The sequence below is a fragment of the Gadus macrocephalus genome, chromosome 20 (assembly GCF_031168955.1).
Source record: "Gadus macrocephalus chromosome 20, ASM3116895v1".
Classification (NCBI taxonomy): Eukaryota; Metazoa; Chordata; class Actinopteri; order Gadiformes; family Gadidae; genus Gadus; species Gadus macrocephalus.
In genome coordinates, this window is record NC_082401.1 from 10,970,714 (window position 1) to 10,983,009 (window position 12,296).

A 12,296-nucleotide genomic window follows, 5' to 3' on the forward strand; every position below is an offset into this window, starting at 1 on the left:
CCCCGGGTCAAAGCAACCCCACCGTCCCCTCTGTATCCACATCAGAAGTGGCCTCATCTTCTCCTTGCCACGAACGCATTGTTTGTTGCTCGAGCATTGGACGAAGAGCACGACCCACTCAGAGGTAGAAGAGATGGCTTGGAGGAGGAAGACACTTTCCGAACAATCCCTACACATTGATCTGTGAGCCCAGTCCCCCGTCAGAGACTGAATGCACACAAAGGAGGAAGGATTTTCTGTGCAATGTTTAATGGGCCCCCTTTTGATCAAAGGACAATAAGAGAAATATACTGACCCACGAGGACATGCCTGACTCCTCCCTATCAGTTCATGTGCCTTCATCGTGTGTGTGTGTGTGAATGGTTTGGACATGAATTGTCATGTACATCTTTGAAATAAAGGAAAATGGTTGATACAATCCAAGACATTCATGTGATCCTTTGTTTTTTTTACTAACATAATTTTAAGACTTCTGTGAAACAGCAAGATGACAAAATGAATTGGTACGGATAGTGATACATAGACATTAATCGATTTGTAGATGCAGGATATGTATTGCTTTAAACATCCATCATCAGTGGTCACGTAGCAATTCAAATTGACATCAGTATTAAAATTAGCAAAATATATTTTAACTTTGATTTACCAAATGAAAACGTAGGAGGTTCGCTTGGCGGATTATATCATCAGGTCAAAATATATGGCTAAACGATCGTAATAAAGGCCAATAGTTGGCGCTGTTGCAATCTGTTGTGGTCTCGGCACACTTGAAATGAACGAGGAAGAAAATGAACAATGGCGGAATCCATGAGTGTATTACGTTTGTGACACCTGCCAACTGATCGATAACATAATACGCCTGGAAAGATTACCATTGATAAGTCTCTATGAGGAATAAACAACATGCCGCAGTACTACGAGGATAAAGAAGAGGACCTTAGGGCGTGTGCTGGTGTAAGAGAAGACTTCAAGGCATGTCTCCTTCAACACGACTGTGTCGTAAAGGTTTGTGGATGTCTTCGACATTTATTTACACTACTTGAGGCAAACCTTAATTACCATTTACCATTTTGCAGGAAGGGAAATTGCCAAGCGAATGCTTGAAAGAAGGCCATTGCAAAGCCTTGCAAACTTCCTTCTTTGAGTGCAAGAGGTCAATGGTAAGTATCTCTTATATTAGGTCAGTAAAGCAGAGCAATGACATGTCATGTAAAGGATTACTCCTTGGCACTGCGAAACAATCTCAAAATACTGAGTAAGTTAGTGATCTCAAGTGTTTTGAGATCACAATACAGGATCTGAAATCCCTTTATTATTAAAGGGAGATTAATTAATGAGCAGAGCCAAAGGCCTATTATATATTTTCTACTTGTTCGAAGCATTTATTTGAGAACTAACAACAAATGCCTCTTGTCATCATCAGCTAGACCCAAGGTCGCGATTCCGTGGAAGAAAGGGATATTGACTCATCCCTCTAAGGACTGTTTTTCTTCAGTAGCGATCCTGTCACACAATTGGGTGAATATTGGATGACCCTTGTAAATAGGGATGCCAAGTTCAACATGGAACCAGGCCTCGCCTGGGACGTGGTCGACCGGAATAACTACGTCATAACCTAATAAAACGATGACAACGGCGTAGCATTCAAGAAAAATGCTACAGAAATCAATGTACACCTGATGTTGATGTTTTATTTTATTATAATTATATTTGTGGTATGGAAAATAAATTTGAACATTTGACATTTGTTACACATTCGATTGGGCTGCTGTCTTACATGATACATTATAGAAAGATAGGCTTCAGTCAAACAAGTACAATGGCAATGTGCAATTAGTGGTCCATTGTATTCAAACTATTGCTGTCAATCATTATTTTTTTCATTAATTAATATGGCAGTAAATCTGTGCCATCGGATTTGGCACAGATTTATAATATAACGTGTCTGGATTTTTTGTCAAATCCTTTTCAGCTATATTTTTCAATGTTAATTTTTTTTTTTAAATCAAATAATCAACGTTAAAAAAACTTAAATATTTGCAACGTGCCCAAGTCAGCAGCACAATTCAGCGTTAACGTCGGGGGACCCAAGGAAGAGCAATCGATCCTAGATGCTAGATCGCGGTCAAGCAAGGAGAGCGGGAATAAGCGTCACTCGCTGATTACTATACGCCCTATCCATTGTATCGGTCTATAAAATGCTAATAAAATTTATTTATGTTGGACATTTAATAAGGGCGGGGGGGGGGGTCTTATGTTTAATCAACAATAGCCTACATGAACACAGGATAAAGAAGAAAACAGAAAAATAAAGAAAAACAATGTACAACTAGCTAATGCATTTCCTGCAGAAAATACGTTGAGTCCTGTAATGCGAAGTGAGGTTGAAAATATGTTTTAATGCGTATGTTTTTAATACCCATGAATGTAATAACTATCTGAATAATTTTTGGGTGATGTTTATAATGATTTACTCCTTTTAGATTATCATTGTTAACTGAATTGTGATTTGTATCTTGTGTATTGTTATGTTTTGTGTCTTTATGTGTGGACCCCAGGAAGACTATCTCGTCCCACCTTGGTGATAGCTAATGGGGATCCTTTTAAACAATAAACTATTTCAAAGAATAATTTGTTCTGTGGTAATTAATTTTGGCTGCACAGGTAGAGAAGATGAACGTGTTATCTGACTTACTAGTCAAATAGTATACACTCCTATGAAAAGTCTCTGATCCTCTGACCTGCACTTACTGGCTGTTCCCAAAACTAAACACAAATGTAGAGGAGATCAACCCGGTATCACGCCAAGGCGTAAAATAGATACGTTTGTCCACATCGCAAGGCGTGTTCAGGGTCACGCTTTGCCTGACAAAAGCGTCACCCTGAACACGCGTCCTTCTCCATTCGAAATGAATGGGGGAATAGCACCAACAGGGGGCGATACGTTCTCCTAGCATTTGGTGAAATTGTTACGTAGCCATATTAATCGTTATTATCTGAATGGGAAATGCAATATTTTAGGACAGATACACCATTAAACGTGTATCTAATGACATTTCTAGCGAGAAATGTACATTTTCCTTGCATAATCTTCTGTCAGTGAATGTGTATGATCTTTATTAATCTTTATTATCTGAATAGGAAATGCAATATTTTAGGATCGATTCACCGTTAAACGTGTTTCTAATAACATTTCTAGCGAGAAATATACTTTTTACTTGCATAATCAACAGTCAGTGATTGTGTCTGATCTTTAGTTTTATAGTTATTAGGAAGATTTAATCGGCTCGCTCGCACACGCACGCACGCACGCACGCACGCACGCACGCACGCACGCACACACACACACACACACACACACACACACACACACACACACACACACACACACACACACACACACACACACACACACACACACACACACACAATACATTTCGCTGCTAAAACAAGAACTTGGGCTGCTTCTAGGACATTTTGGGTGGATTTTGAACGGTATGTGGGCAGGACGTTTTTTGCAGGCAGGACCTGGCAACCCTGAAATTGACGCCAGGGATCCTTGGCCATGCGTCACACATTTGACGAGTAGGGAGTGAGACTGTGTTGCAACTTCCTGATTAGCTCTTAATTGAGATCACCTGTCACGCACCCCTTTATTTAAGGCGGACACAATGGGTTGGGTTTACTTTTCGCATCGGCCTGTGTCAATCGAGGTTGCGCTTAGTGAGGGTTGAAAGTTTTCGATCTAGATTGCAGATCACTATTGTCACTTTATACAAACTGAAAGTATGCGTGTTTGTTTTTGTGGGCATTTGACTGAACAGCCCAGACAAATATTGCTACCAACATGGCACTTCGAAACAGACCACCGCAGTGAGTAAAAGTTATTTTCCTTTATTAATTGTTGACATTTTTGGGCTGTCTCCTCAGACACAAGCCATCAGTATCCCTGCTCTTTGCACCTTGACATGCATGTCGCCGCTGTTTGTTAACCTAGCTTTGCTGATTTGTATCTTGTGATGTGTGTGTTTTTCTTAACAGGTGTTAGATGACTGACAAGATCTATGGGGGGGCCCCCTTTGGGCCCCCCCATACCAACTTAGTCTTCAAATCTAGTGCCATGGGACTCCAGTGTCTTCAAAACATCCTCGGAATACATGTGTATGAATGGTCCACCGAAGGGTTGATCTGGAAGCCACCACGGTCCACGCAGTAATATGCTGCGTGGGCCGTAGTGGCTTCCAGAAACATCTTTCGGTCTTGGTCAGGATTTGTTACAGTTGCCCTTCAATGTAGCAGGCTACGGGTTTCTGAAGAAGCCTGCTTTACGTAGCATTGGAGACGAGTACAAATATTGTGCAAAATGCTCATGTAATTGCACTAGCACTAGTAACCTGTAGATTAGCTTAGTTTAACGTCATTCTGTGCTCTGTCAAAGGTGTGGCTTACTTTAAGTCCACAAGGCCCTCTGGTAAACCACGTTGGAACACCCCTGGACAAGGTGATTAGTCACTGGGTGTGTGCTAAAGTTTTGTTCCATTTTTCACTAGTTGGTTAAGGTTTGGTAGAATTGTTTGGATGCTAGCGACGTGATGGCGTATGTACAAGAGCCTACCGTGGCCAGGTCACAGTTGCGATGGCCACGGCCAGATGGCCTAGTCTGAGTGCAACCTTGATTGCATTTGTATACTGTTTACCATTGGATGTTTATGCAATTTGGCTTAATTCATCCGCAGTAAAGCTGCATTTGACTATTCCAGGGTCGTTTTGTACAGGCTTTCAATTGACCATGTTGACTAGTTTGTGGGATGTTTTTTTCTTTTTTTACCCTTGCTTACAATCCAACGGTTGTGACCACTTGTGCAACTGGGCTGTGAACCTTGCAATTCTAGTTGCATATTTGTACACGCAAGCTTGTCCATTTCTATCGCCATCACTAACACTAGCTTCAGCATTTCCTTGTAGGCCATTAGCTGATTTGTGTATTGGAGCGATGATTTGGGTATTTTAAGATGCTTGAAAACCTAAAATAAAGCAAAATGCGTGTCTGGTGTGCAAGAGCCAATTTGTTGGCTTGCAGTAGTCGAGGAGTTGCCGTAGGTCGTAAGCCATCTGGAGGTTGTGGCAATGGAGGCTTGTGGTAGATCTGCCATCCAAGAAAGGTTAATTCTTCTGAAGCATGATTAATAGTTTAGTAAATTGAATCTATTCATATAGAACTATAAAATCCAAGACTGCAGCTAGTAACTTGGATCGCAATATGTGGAAAGTATTAGTCTTCATTTGTAACAACAGAATAATTAACATGACTAACTGGGTTTCTTCCATTTTCTAACTAGGGGGACTTGACTGGTGAGTCTACTGGATTAATCAGTAGCGGTACTTTGCCCAACAGATTTGATGGCATGACTACAGGGTGACAAAGACAATTATTCCCTGCCTATCAAAAGAGACTTCTAAAACCAAACTTATCTGCTAGAACAGTTCCTATACTTTTTGTATAATTTGGTCATGCTGCAAATTTACTTTTTGCAGTTGCTCCATATTTGGTTATTTGACAGCCTCACCTGCTAGAAAGTCTATTCAAATCGGCTAAATATAATGAACTAAATTAATAGCCATGAAATGTTGTCACTCATACTAATGGCAAATACCCTCTTTCAGTTGGTGGTTCAACACTGATGTCTCTCTAGGCTTGAGGGAGAGCTCACAAGTAAATGACACGAATGTCCTGGAGCAATTGGGAATACACTTTTATTTAGTCTACCTGACCAGGGACATCTTTGAACTATAGGTCACCTAACCCAAACTTTTCACTCTCGTTAGGTTGTCCTTTTCTCTTGTTTTAAGCTGAAATATCAACATTTCAGGTATTCTGTTTGGATAATGTGCAAAACTTGTGGCTTCACTAATAAAAAAAATTAACGAATGTATTTTTCTTAATGTGGTTAAACTATTTAAAGATTTGTATGCAAAATATTTCTGCTAAATTTGTGGTCAATGAAACTCTAAAAAAATGTAATTTGATAAAACACAACTATGGGTTAAAGGTATTTGCTTTGGGCATCTTTTGATATTTTTAGAATCTAGCTCCATTGCCGTTAGAAATGGTGTCTCCCAGTACTGCAAAGTGCTTCCACAAGTTTAAAAAAAGAATGGGCAGAAAAGGAACTGCCAACTAAATCTATTTAACATGGGTATAAAGTTTCCATGGAAGGTCTCGGCTGCTGGTTCCCAACACAGCTCCACTGTTAGCCTGTGACCTTGCGTTTAACTTTTTTTGACTTTTGGTGACTTTCACAAAAGAGAAATGAACTGGTTAATACAATAAACAAGACATTTCATGGTACCATTCTGAACTGTTTGTGGGCATTGCATTAAATCCATTTGTTTGAAACTTTTCAATAATGCATATCAACGTAACAATGGAATGAAATAAATAGTTCAAGCAATTTGTGTGACTTGGCTGCTTTTACATTATTACTCATTTTGGGGGTTATTTCAGTCTCTCCAACCTGCAGGTCATGCGAAGAATCATGTGAATGGGAATATTCTATAAATGTCTTATCTTGTCTCAACACTTCTGCTGCAGCCGCAGTTGAAGCGTATGAGTCCTTGAGACCCCCTTTGATAAAAGGGGTTCTCAAATGTTGACCCTCGGTCGCCTATTGCATCACTCCCTTTAGGGCTTCGGCCTCCTAATTGATTATAGTATAATTGAATGCCCTCTTTCATATATATGATACCTCCACCACTGGGACGTGGCAAACATTCTCCAAATCCATATGGGGGGATGCTTATGGACAGTAGGGGTGTATACTCGACATAAATAGGAAGCAAACTCATCTCACAAATGAGTAATGACATCTCACAAATATTTATTTAATAAATTGTTTCAAGAGACGGTCAGGACAAAAGGAGGTAGTACATAAAAAGCTGAATGACTTATTTCAATGAGTCCATCATCAACTCCATGAACCTGTCCAGGTTTATCTTCTTCATCACCTTGATCTTGTGGGTTTTCTTCAGAATGTCTATTGTGTCCATCACCATCATTCCCCTGGTGTGTGTGCCCGTTAGCTCCACAGTCAAGGGGTAGAGGTCGTTCTCCAGGATGATGTTTTCGTCGATGGCAGCGGCCATTGCGTAGGAGTCGCACGAGACCAGGCCGGTACCGGCCACAAACTCCTTCTTCAGGCGCTCGCTCTCTGACGCTTTCATGCTGTAGGCAAAGATCTGCCTCATGAAGCGGGCCTTCTCAGAGTCTTGGGACAGCCAAGTGTCGCAAAATTCCTGTGGCACAGTGAAGGAGACAATTTAAACACACCAAAGAAGATTATATCTGCAACCCTTCTCCATTATTGCGACTGAAAGTTGATTTAAACTCCAAATGAAAAAGAGGGATTACAATACAGTGAACAATAGCCAATCCTAAACCAACTATCCATTATAATGTCTTTGTTCTCCATGTTACTCTCTTTTTTCACTAAATATGCATATTGGGCTTGAGAATTTCAATGCAATTTAATAAAGTAAAGTATTGATAGGCACCGTGTGGAGAGGTAGGTGTGTGTGTGTGTGTGTGTGTGTGTGTGTGTGTGTGTGTGTGTGTGTGTGTGTGTGTGTGTGTGTGTGTGTGTGTGTGTGTGTGTGTGTGTGTGTGTGTGTGTGTTGCAGGGAAGTGTTACCCAGCTCAGTTTGCTGTGGCAGGTGAACTCCCAGCAGGCAATGGTAGTTGGACACAGGTACTCGTTCAGCACAATGAAGGCAGCTTCTGGATCGGCTACAAAGTTAAACTCTGCACACACAGTAGTGTTTCCTCGAGCTGAAAGCCAGGGAGAATATGCATGAAAAACCCAGCGAGGGACAAATTGAGATGGATACGAGAGGGAGAGAGTGAGGGACGTCTGCTCACATTCTGTGTTGCCTCCCATAATGAAGAGGCCCTCGAGTTTGCTCGGGAAGGATGGATCCAGCCTCACAGCAAGAGCCAGGTTGGTGAGTGGCGCTGTGGCAACCAGAGAAATCTGGGACACCAAAAACACTAGTCACAGTGCTGACAATAACATCTGCTTACTATAACATTGTAAATAACCATGTTTGCGTATCCATCCACATACACACCCATGCCTCGTAAGCAGGTTCTCACACACACACACACACGCACACACGCACACACACACACACACACCTACCTACCTTTCCGGGGTACTTGTCAACCAGTCGGATCATTGCAGACACCGCTCCTTCCTTCTGGATCAGGTCCAGACCAGGAGCGTCAGGGTCCGGGACATCTCCCAGCCCATCCAGGCCATGGAAGTGGCCCGCGTTGATGCCCTTCCCAAGGATGGGCTTATCGGCCCCTTTGAATACTGGAGTCTTTGGCAAAAAAAATTATTAATCAGCATTAACACCAGGAACAAAAGGCCAAAGGGAGCGGCTTGAAAGCAATGCCAATTCATCATCAAATTAATTTATCAAACCCAACTCAACAATAATGTTGGAGCTCACGGTCTGGATCGTGAGTTTTTGAGCCACGGGTCGGATGATTTTCGGATCAACAACAACAAAAAACCCGCTGAAGCTTCGGCGGCAGTCCAGCACCTACGGCGATGTCCGGCAGGTCAAAGCTAAAGTTCCTGTCCCCCAATTCTCCCTTCTCAACCATGGCCGAGATATCCCCCACTACGAGTCTTTACTTGTTGGAAGTACCAGAGACGTCAGACGAAGTCTTTATGATTCATAATATCACCCGAGGCGCACATAGCTTTTGGCCGTGATATTAGAAATAATATTATATAATACCCATATATAATAATATTATTATATTATATTATATAGAGCTCCAGAAGTCCGCAAATTGCAACAATCCCTTCTCCTCCATGCTGTGGTTCAGTCTGACAGCTCATCGGTCAATGGGCAGCAGTCCATTTGCATTAAAGATACAAACACCAGAAACAGCGCATTCTGAAGGGACTAGAGGGGAATAGAGGTAGGCAAGATATTTTTTTCTTAAAAGCTATTTCCAGCAAACAGCTTCAAAAACATAATTTCTGGAACTCAAATACTATGTTTAATTGTAGTGAAAACACCCTAATGTCTCCTTTATGGACAGGTTTGTGAATGCCCATAGCTAAACATGAATGCAAGTTGATGGTAACCAAACAACCAAACATTTTTCAGAGCAACATGCTTGTGTGTTAGAAACCATTTTTGTGTTAAACTTGAGTCCATTTCCCCATCTTTAAAACCGTGTGATCTGTCACAATGTAGCAAGCAGCTGACTCAGGCCAAATGTAATTGAAACATTACATTTTCTGTTGTGCCTGGTGGACCAGTCAACAGAACTTGAAAGGACAGGGTTGTTGATGGTGCAGTAGACAGTATACCCAGCACTCGAGTTGAGGGGGGATGAGGGGGGATGGCATCCCCCCTCATATTATTTATAGATAATATCACGGCCAAAAGCTCTGTGCGCCTCCGGATGGCCGTAGAGCTCTCGTAGAGATTGGGCTTCGCAGGGTTTGTTTACCGGCGTTGCTATGGTTACCGGTCTTGTGTGTTCCAACGGTTTATCAGGTAGCCTATCTATTATTATATCTATCTTTTATTATTACATTTTTATTTTCTTAATTATAATTATATTATGAATTTCTACAGATTATTTTTTTTATCACTGGATAAAATAAATTAAAAAAACTGTTGCCGGTGTCCTCAACACCGGTAACACCGGTAATACCGCGGCAACCCAACGTTACTTTTCCCAGGGACAGATTTGACAGCGATACTGCATTCTCGGGCAGTATGCTATTGCGCAAGCACGCAGGCGTACTTGCGCAATAGTGCATTCACAAGCTCTCATTCCACACCGTACGAGACGGACACTGGTAGCGTGAAGCTGTCTCTGCATCTCAGACATCGCCTCCGCAGGCAAATCTGTCCCCTTTTCTCCCTTTCATTCCAACCCGTGAGCAACGCTAGTCTCCCTTCTCTGCCGAATGTATTTTTGAAAAAAAAGAATAAGAATCAGTTTTTAAAATCCTTAAATGTGATGCATGCCTCCGAATCGTGTGATGCGTCCGATAAGCTGCGTTTTTGGGGATAAAATAAGAGCGATTACATGACAGTAGTCATCGCTCTTATTTTATACCAAAAAATATAATATATTAATAATAATAATAATCACACCGTTGGTCTCCCACCATATGCGCTGTCATCAGCACAAAGGATCTGTCCCTAAAAGTTAAAATCCAACATCCCCCCTGGCTTTTTTTTTTACAACTCGTCCACTGAGTATACCTCCAGTTTGTGGCAGGCCTTCAGGACTCGCAGGGTGTTTTTACACACATTTTCCACGTTGGTGTTTCCATGGACACAAGTGATGCCCAGCACCTCAACGTTGGGAGCCGCTAGCGCTAGCATGATGGCTTGAGCATCATCCACCCCGCAGTCCACGTCGATGAGAAGCTTCTTTCTCATGATGAAGCCTGGACACAGTCACAACATATTGGTTTACCACAAGCAGAACATTGCACAAGATTAAATCAATTATTAACGAACAGACCTGTTGTTGACAGCGAAGGAGGCGTTTGTAGCAAACGTCTTGCAACAAACGGGAAATAGTGTATTTTAAACCTGGATAAGATGGAGACCAAGCAATTAAAAAGTTTAATGTTATTACAAAACTTTGCTCCAGGTTAGAGCTAAGGTTGTTTCAATAAGTTATGGAAGAAAACAGAGGGTGGTGAATGGAATCCACCGATTTGTGAATTCATGACTGTATGCTATTGATCAAAAGATAATTCGTACTCCATAGTCCGTTGCCTTGCCTGGCCCTGCCTTGTATTTTTCAACAACCCTGGTTCTGTCTCTCAATCATCGTTAAATCAGCCAAAAACATTGCATTGATTTGCGTTTGGACGTTGACACGTACGCAGTATCTCCGAGAGGGAGATATACCGCTAATGGAACGGTGTTGTGTCGAGATCTGTTTCCCCGTCGAGATGTGTTTCCCCTAGTCCCAGATAATGACTGTCAGGATGCGTTCCCCCTGTTCTAAATGGTCAAATTGAATGATATCAGCCTGAAAATCACAGCACTTATCTGTTGTGGGGAAATAAGTCAGCAGTATGAATTTGAAAGATGTGTGAGCCTCCTTTCCTATGGAACAGAGGGGGAACAGTATCTGACAGTAATATTCCAAGCTGTCAGGATGCGTTCCCCCTGTTCTAAATGGTCAAATTGAATGATATCAGCCTGAAAATCACAGCACTTATCTGTTGTGGGGAAATAAGTCAGCAGTATGAATTTGAAAGATGTGTGAGCCTCCTTTCCTATGGAACAGAGGGCCTTTTCGGGTAATTTCGGACGGGGGCGGGGACTAGGGGAAACACATCTCGACGGGGAAACAGATCTCGACACAACAAAATGAAACAGAAATCACCGTTATATGAAAAAGATGCAGTTACAAATTTGTACCAATCAAATATATGGCATGAGTGAGTCGAGGTTCACTTACTTCAACAACATGCATGACAAGTTGAACCACCTTCTAAACCTATTCTAGTCACTAACTTTTAGTTAAAAACTACGTATTCCGACAGTTATTGACACAGGTGAAAAACTATTTCTTCTCTGATAGCCCACCCAGTCATTTCCGGCCGCCATATGTTCTTCTTCGTCTTCTAAGTATCCGGCAGTTTAGACGCTGTTTAGCGTATTACTGCCCTCCACAGGTCCGATGATTTTTACATACAGTCCTGTATTGAGCAGGAATTGCAAAATTGCCTTGGAGATCAATGTATGGTTCTCACAGTGTCCAAACAAAGAAAAAACAGAAAAAGCCTGAACTCCAAGTTGTAACAATCTATCAAACAATGTATGTCTTTCTGTCCTATTTTCTCAATCTACACAGTTTAACTGAAAAATATGTGCAGGTACATCATTTTTTAACTTGAGATTGTACAGAGAAATAGTGTCTACCCCTGCCTTATTTTCCTCACCCTCTCGGCCATTCCATCATTAAGCCCCCTTTAATTATTTCTCTCAGCTCCACTCTCCTCCAGGATATATGAACATCTACCTTCTCAACTCAAACTCTATTTTGCGTTCTGATCCACCTGCTCACTCCAATAGTATCCGTCTGCATTTCTAGTACTCTTCTAAATCGCGGAAGTGATCAGTATGTAGCAGTGGTGCGCGGGTACATAAATGACCGCAATGACGCATGACTTTTTGTGGTTCACCTTGCGGCCTAAAGTTACCCCTCCGTCTTGTAGGTCGCAGACAGACCCTAC

General features: G+C 41.7%; 2 protein-coding genes across 3 annotated transcripts; one reads left to right on the forward strand and one right to left on the reverse strand.

Annotated features, from left to right (window-relative positions):
- The first annotated feature begins 753 nt into the window (after nucleotides 1-753).
- LOC132448881 (cytochrome c oxidase assembly factor 5) lies at nucleotides 754-1,758 on the forward strand. Its single transcript, XM_060040430.1, has 3 exons — nucleotides 754-1,005; nucleotides 1,077-1,160; nucleotides 1,424-1,758. The coding sequence occupies exons 1-3, from the start codon at nucleotides 904-906 to the stop codon at nucleotides 1,463-1,465; spliced, it is 228 nt and encodes a 75-aa protein (XP_059896413.1). The 5' UTR covers nucleotides 754-903; the 3' UTR covers nucleotides 1,466-1,758.
- Nucleotides 1,759-6,908: 5,150 nt separating this feature from the next.
- si:dkey-4e7.3 (uncharacterized protein LOC402865 homolog) lies at nucleotides 6,909-11,725 on the reverse strand. 2 transcript variants are annotated; one of them, XM_060039449.1, is made up of 7 exons: nucleotides 11,519-11,725; nucleotides 10,565-10,635; nucleotides 10,300-10,487; nucleotides 8,200-8,379; nucleotides 7,916-8,027; nucleotides 7,689-7,825; nucleotides 6,909-7,293 (listed from the first exon to the last, which is right to left on the reverse strand). In XM_060039449.1, the coding sequence occupies exons 1-7, from the start codon at nucleotides 11,527-11,529 to the stop codon at nucleotides 6,946-6,948; spliced, it is 1,047 nt and encodes a 348-aa protein (XP_059895432.1). In that variant the 5' UTR covers nucleotides 11,530-11,725; the 3' UTR covers nucleotides 6,909-6,945. The 2 variants fall into 2 exon arrangements, with proteins under 2 accessions (XP_059895432.1, XP_059895433.1); XM_060039450.1 differs by lacking the exon at nucleotides 10,565-10,635 and having other exon boundaries at nucleotides 11,519-11,681.
- Between the last annotated feature and the right edge of the window lie 571 nt (nucleotides 11,726-12,296).

Excerpts from the sequence above, each read along its gene's own strand:
- LOC132448881 (XM_060040430.1), top strand. The coding sequence starts at position 904 with ATGCCGCAGTACTACGAGGATAAAGAAGAGGACCTTAGGGCGTGTGCT. Across the intron at positions 1,006-1,076 it reads AACACGACTGTGTCGTAAAG|GAAGGGAAATTGCCAAGCGA; the intron begins GTTTGTGGATGT and ends ACCATTTTGCAG. Across the intron at positions 1,161-1,423 it reads TTGAGTGCAAGAGGTCAATG|CTAGACCCAAGGTCGCGATT; the intron begins GTAAGTATCTCT and ends TGTCATCATCAG.
- si:dkey-4e7.3 (XM_060039449.1), bottom strand. Across the intron at positions 10,488-10,564 it reads TCCTTCGCTGTCAACAACAG|GCTTCATCATGAGAAAGAAG; the intron begins GTCTGTTCGTTA and ends GACTGTGTCCAG. Across the intron at positions 7,294-7,688 it reads GCCACAGCAAACTGAGCTGG|GAATTTTGCGACACTTGGCT; the intron begins GTAACACTTCCC and ends ACTGTGCCACAG.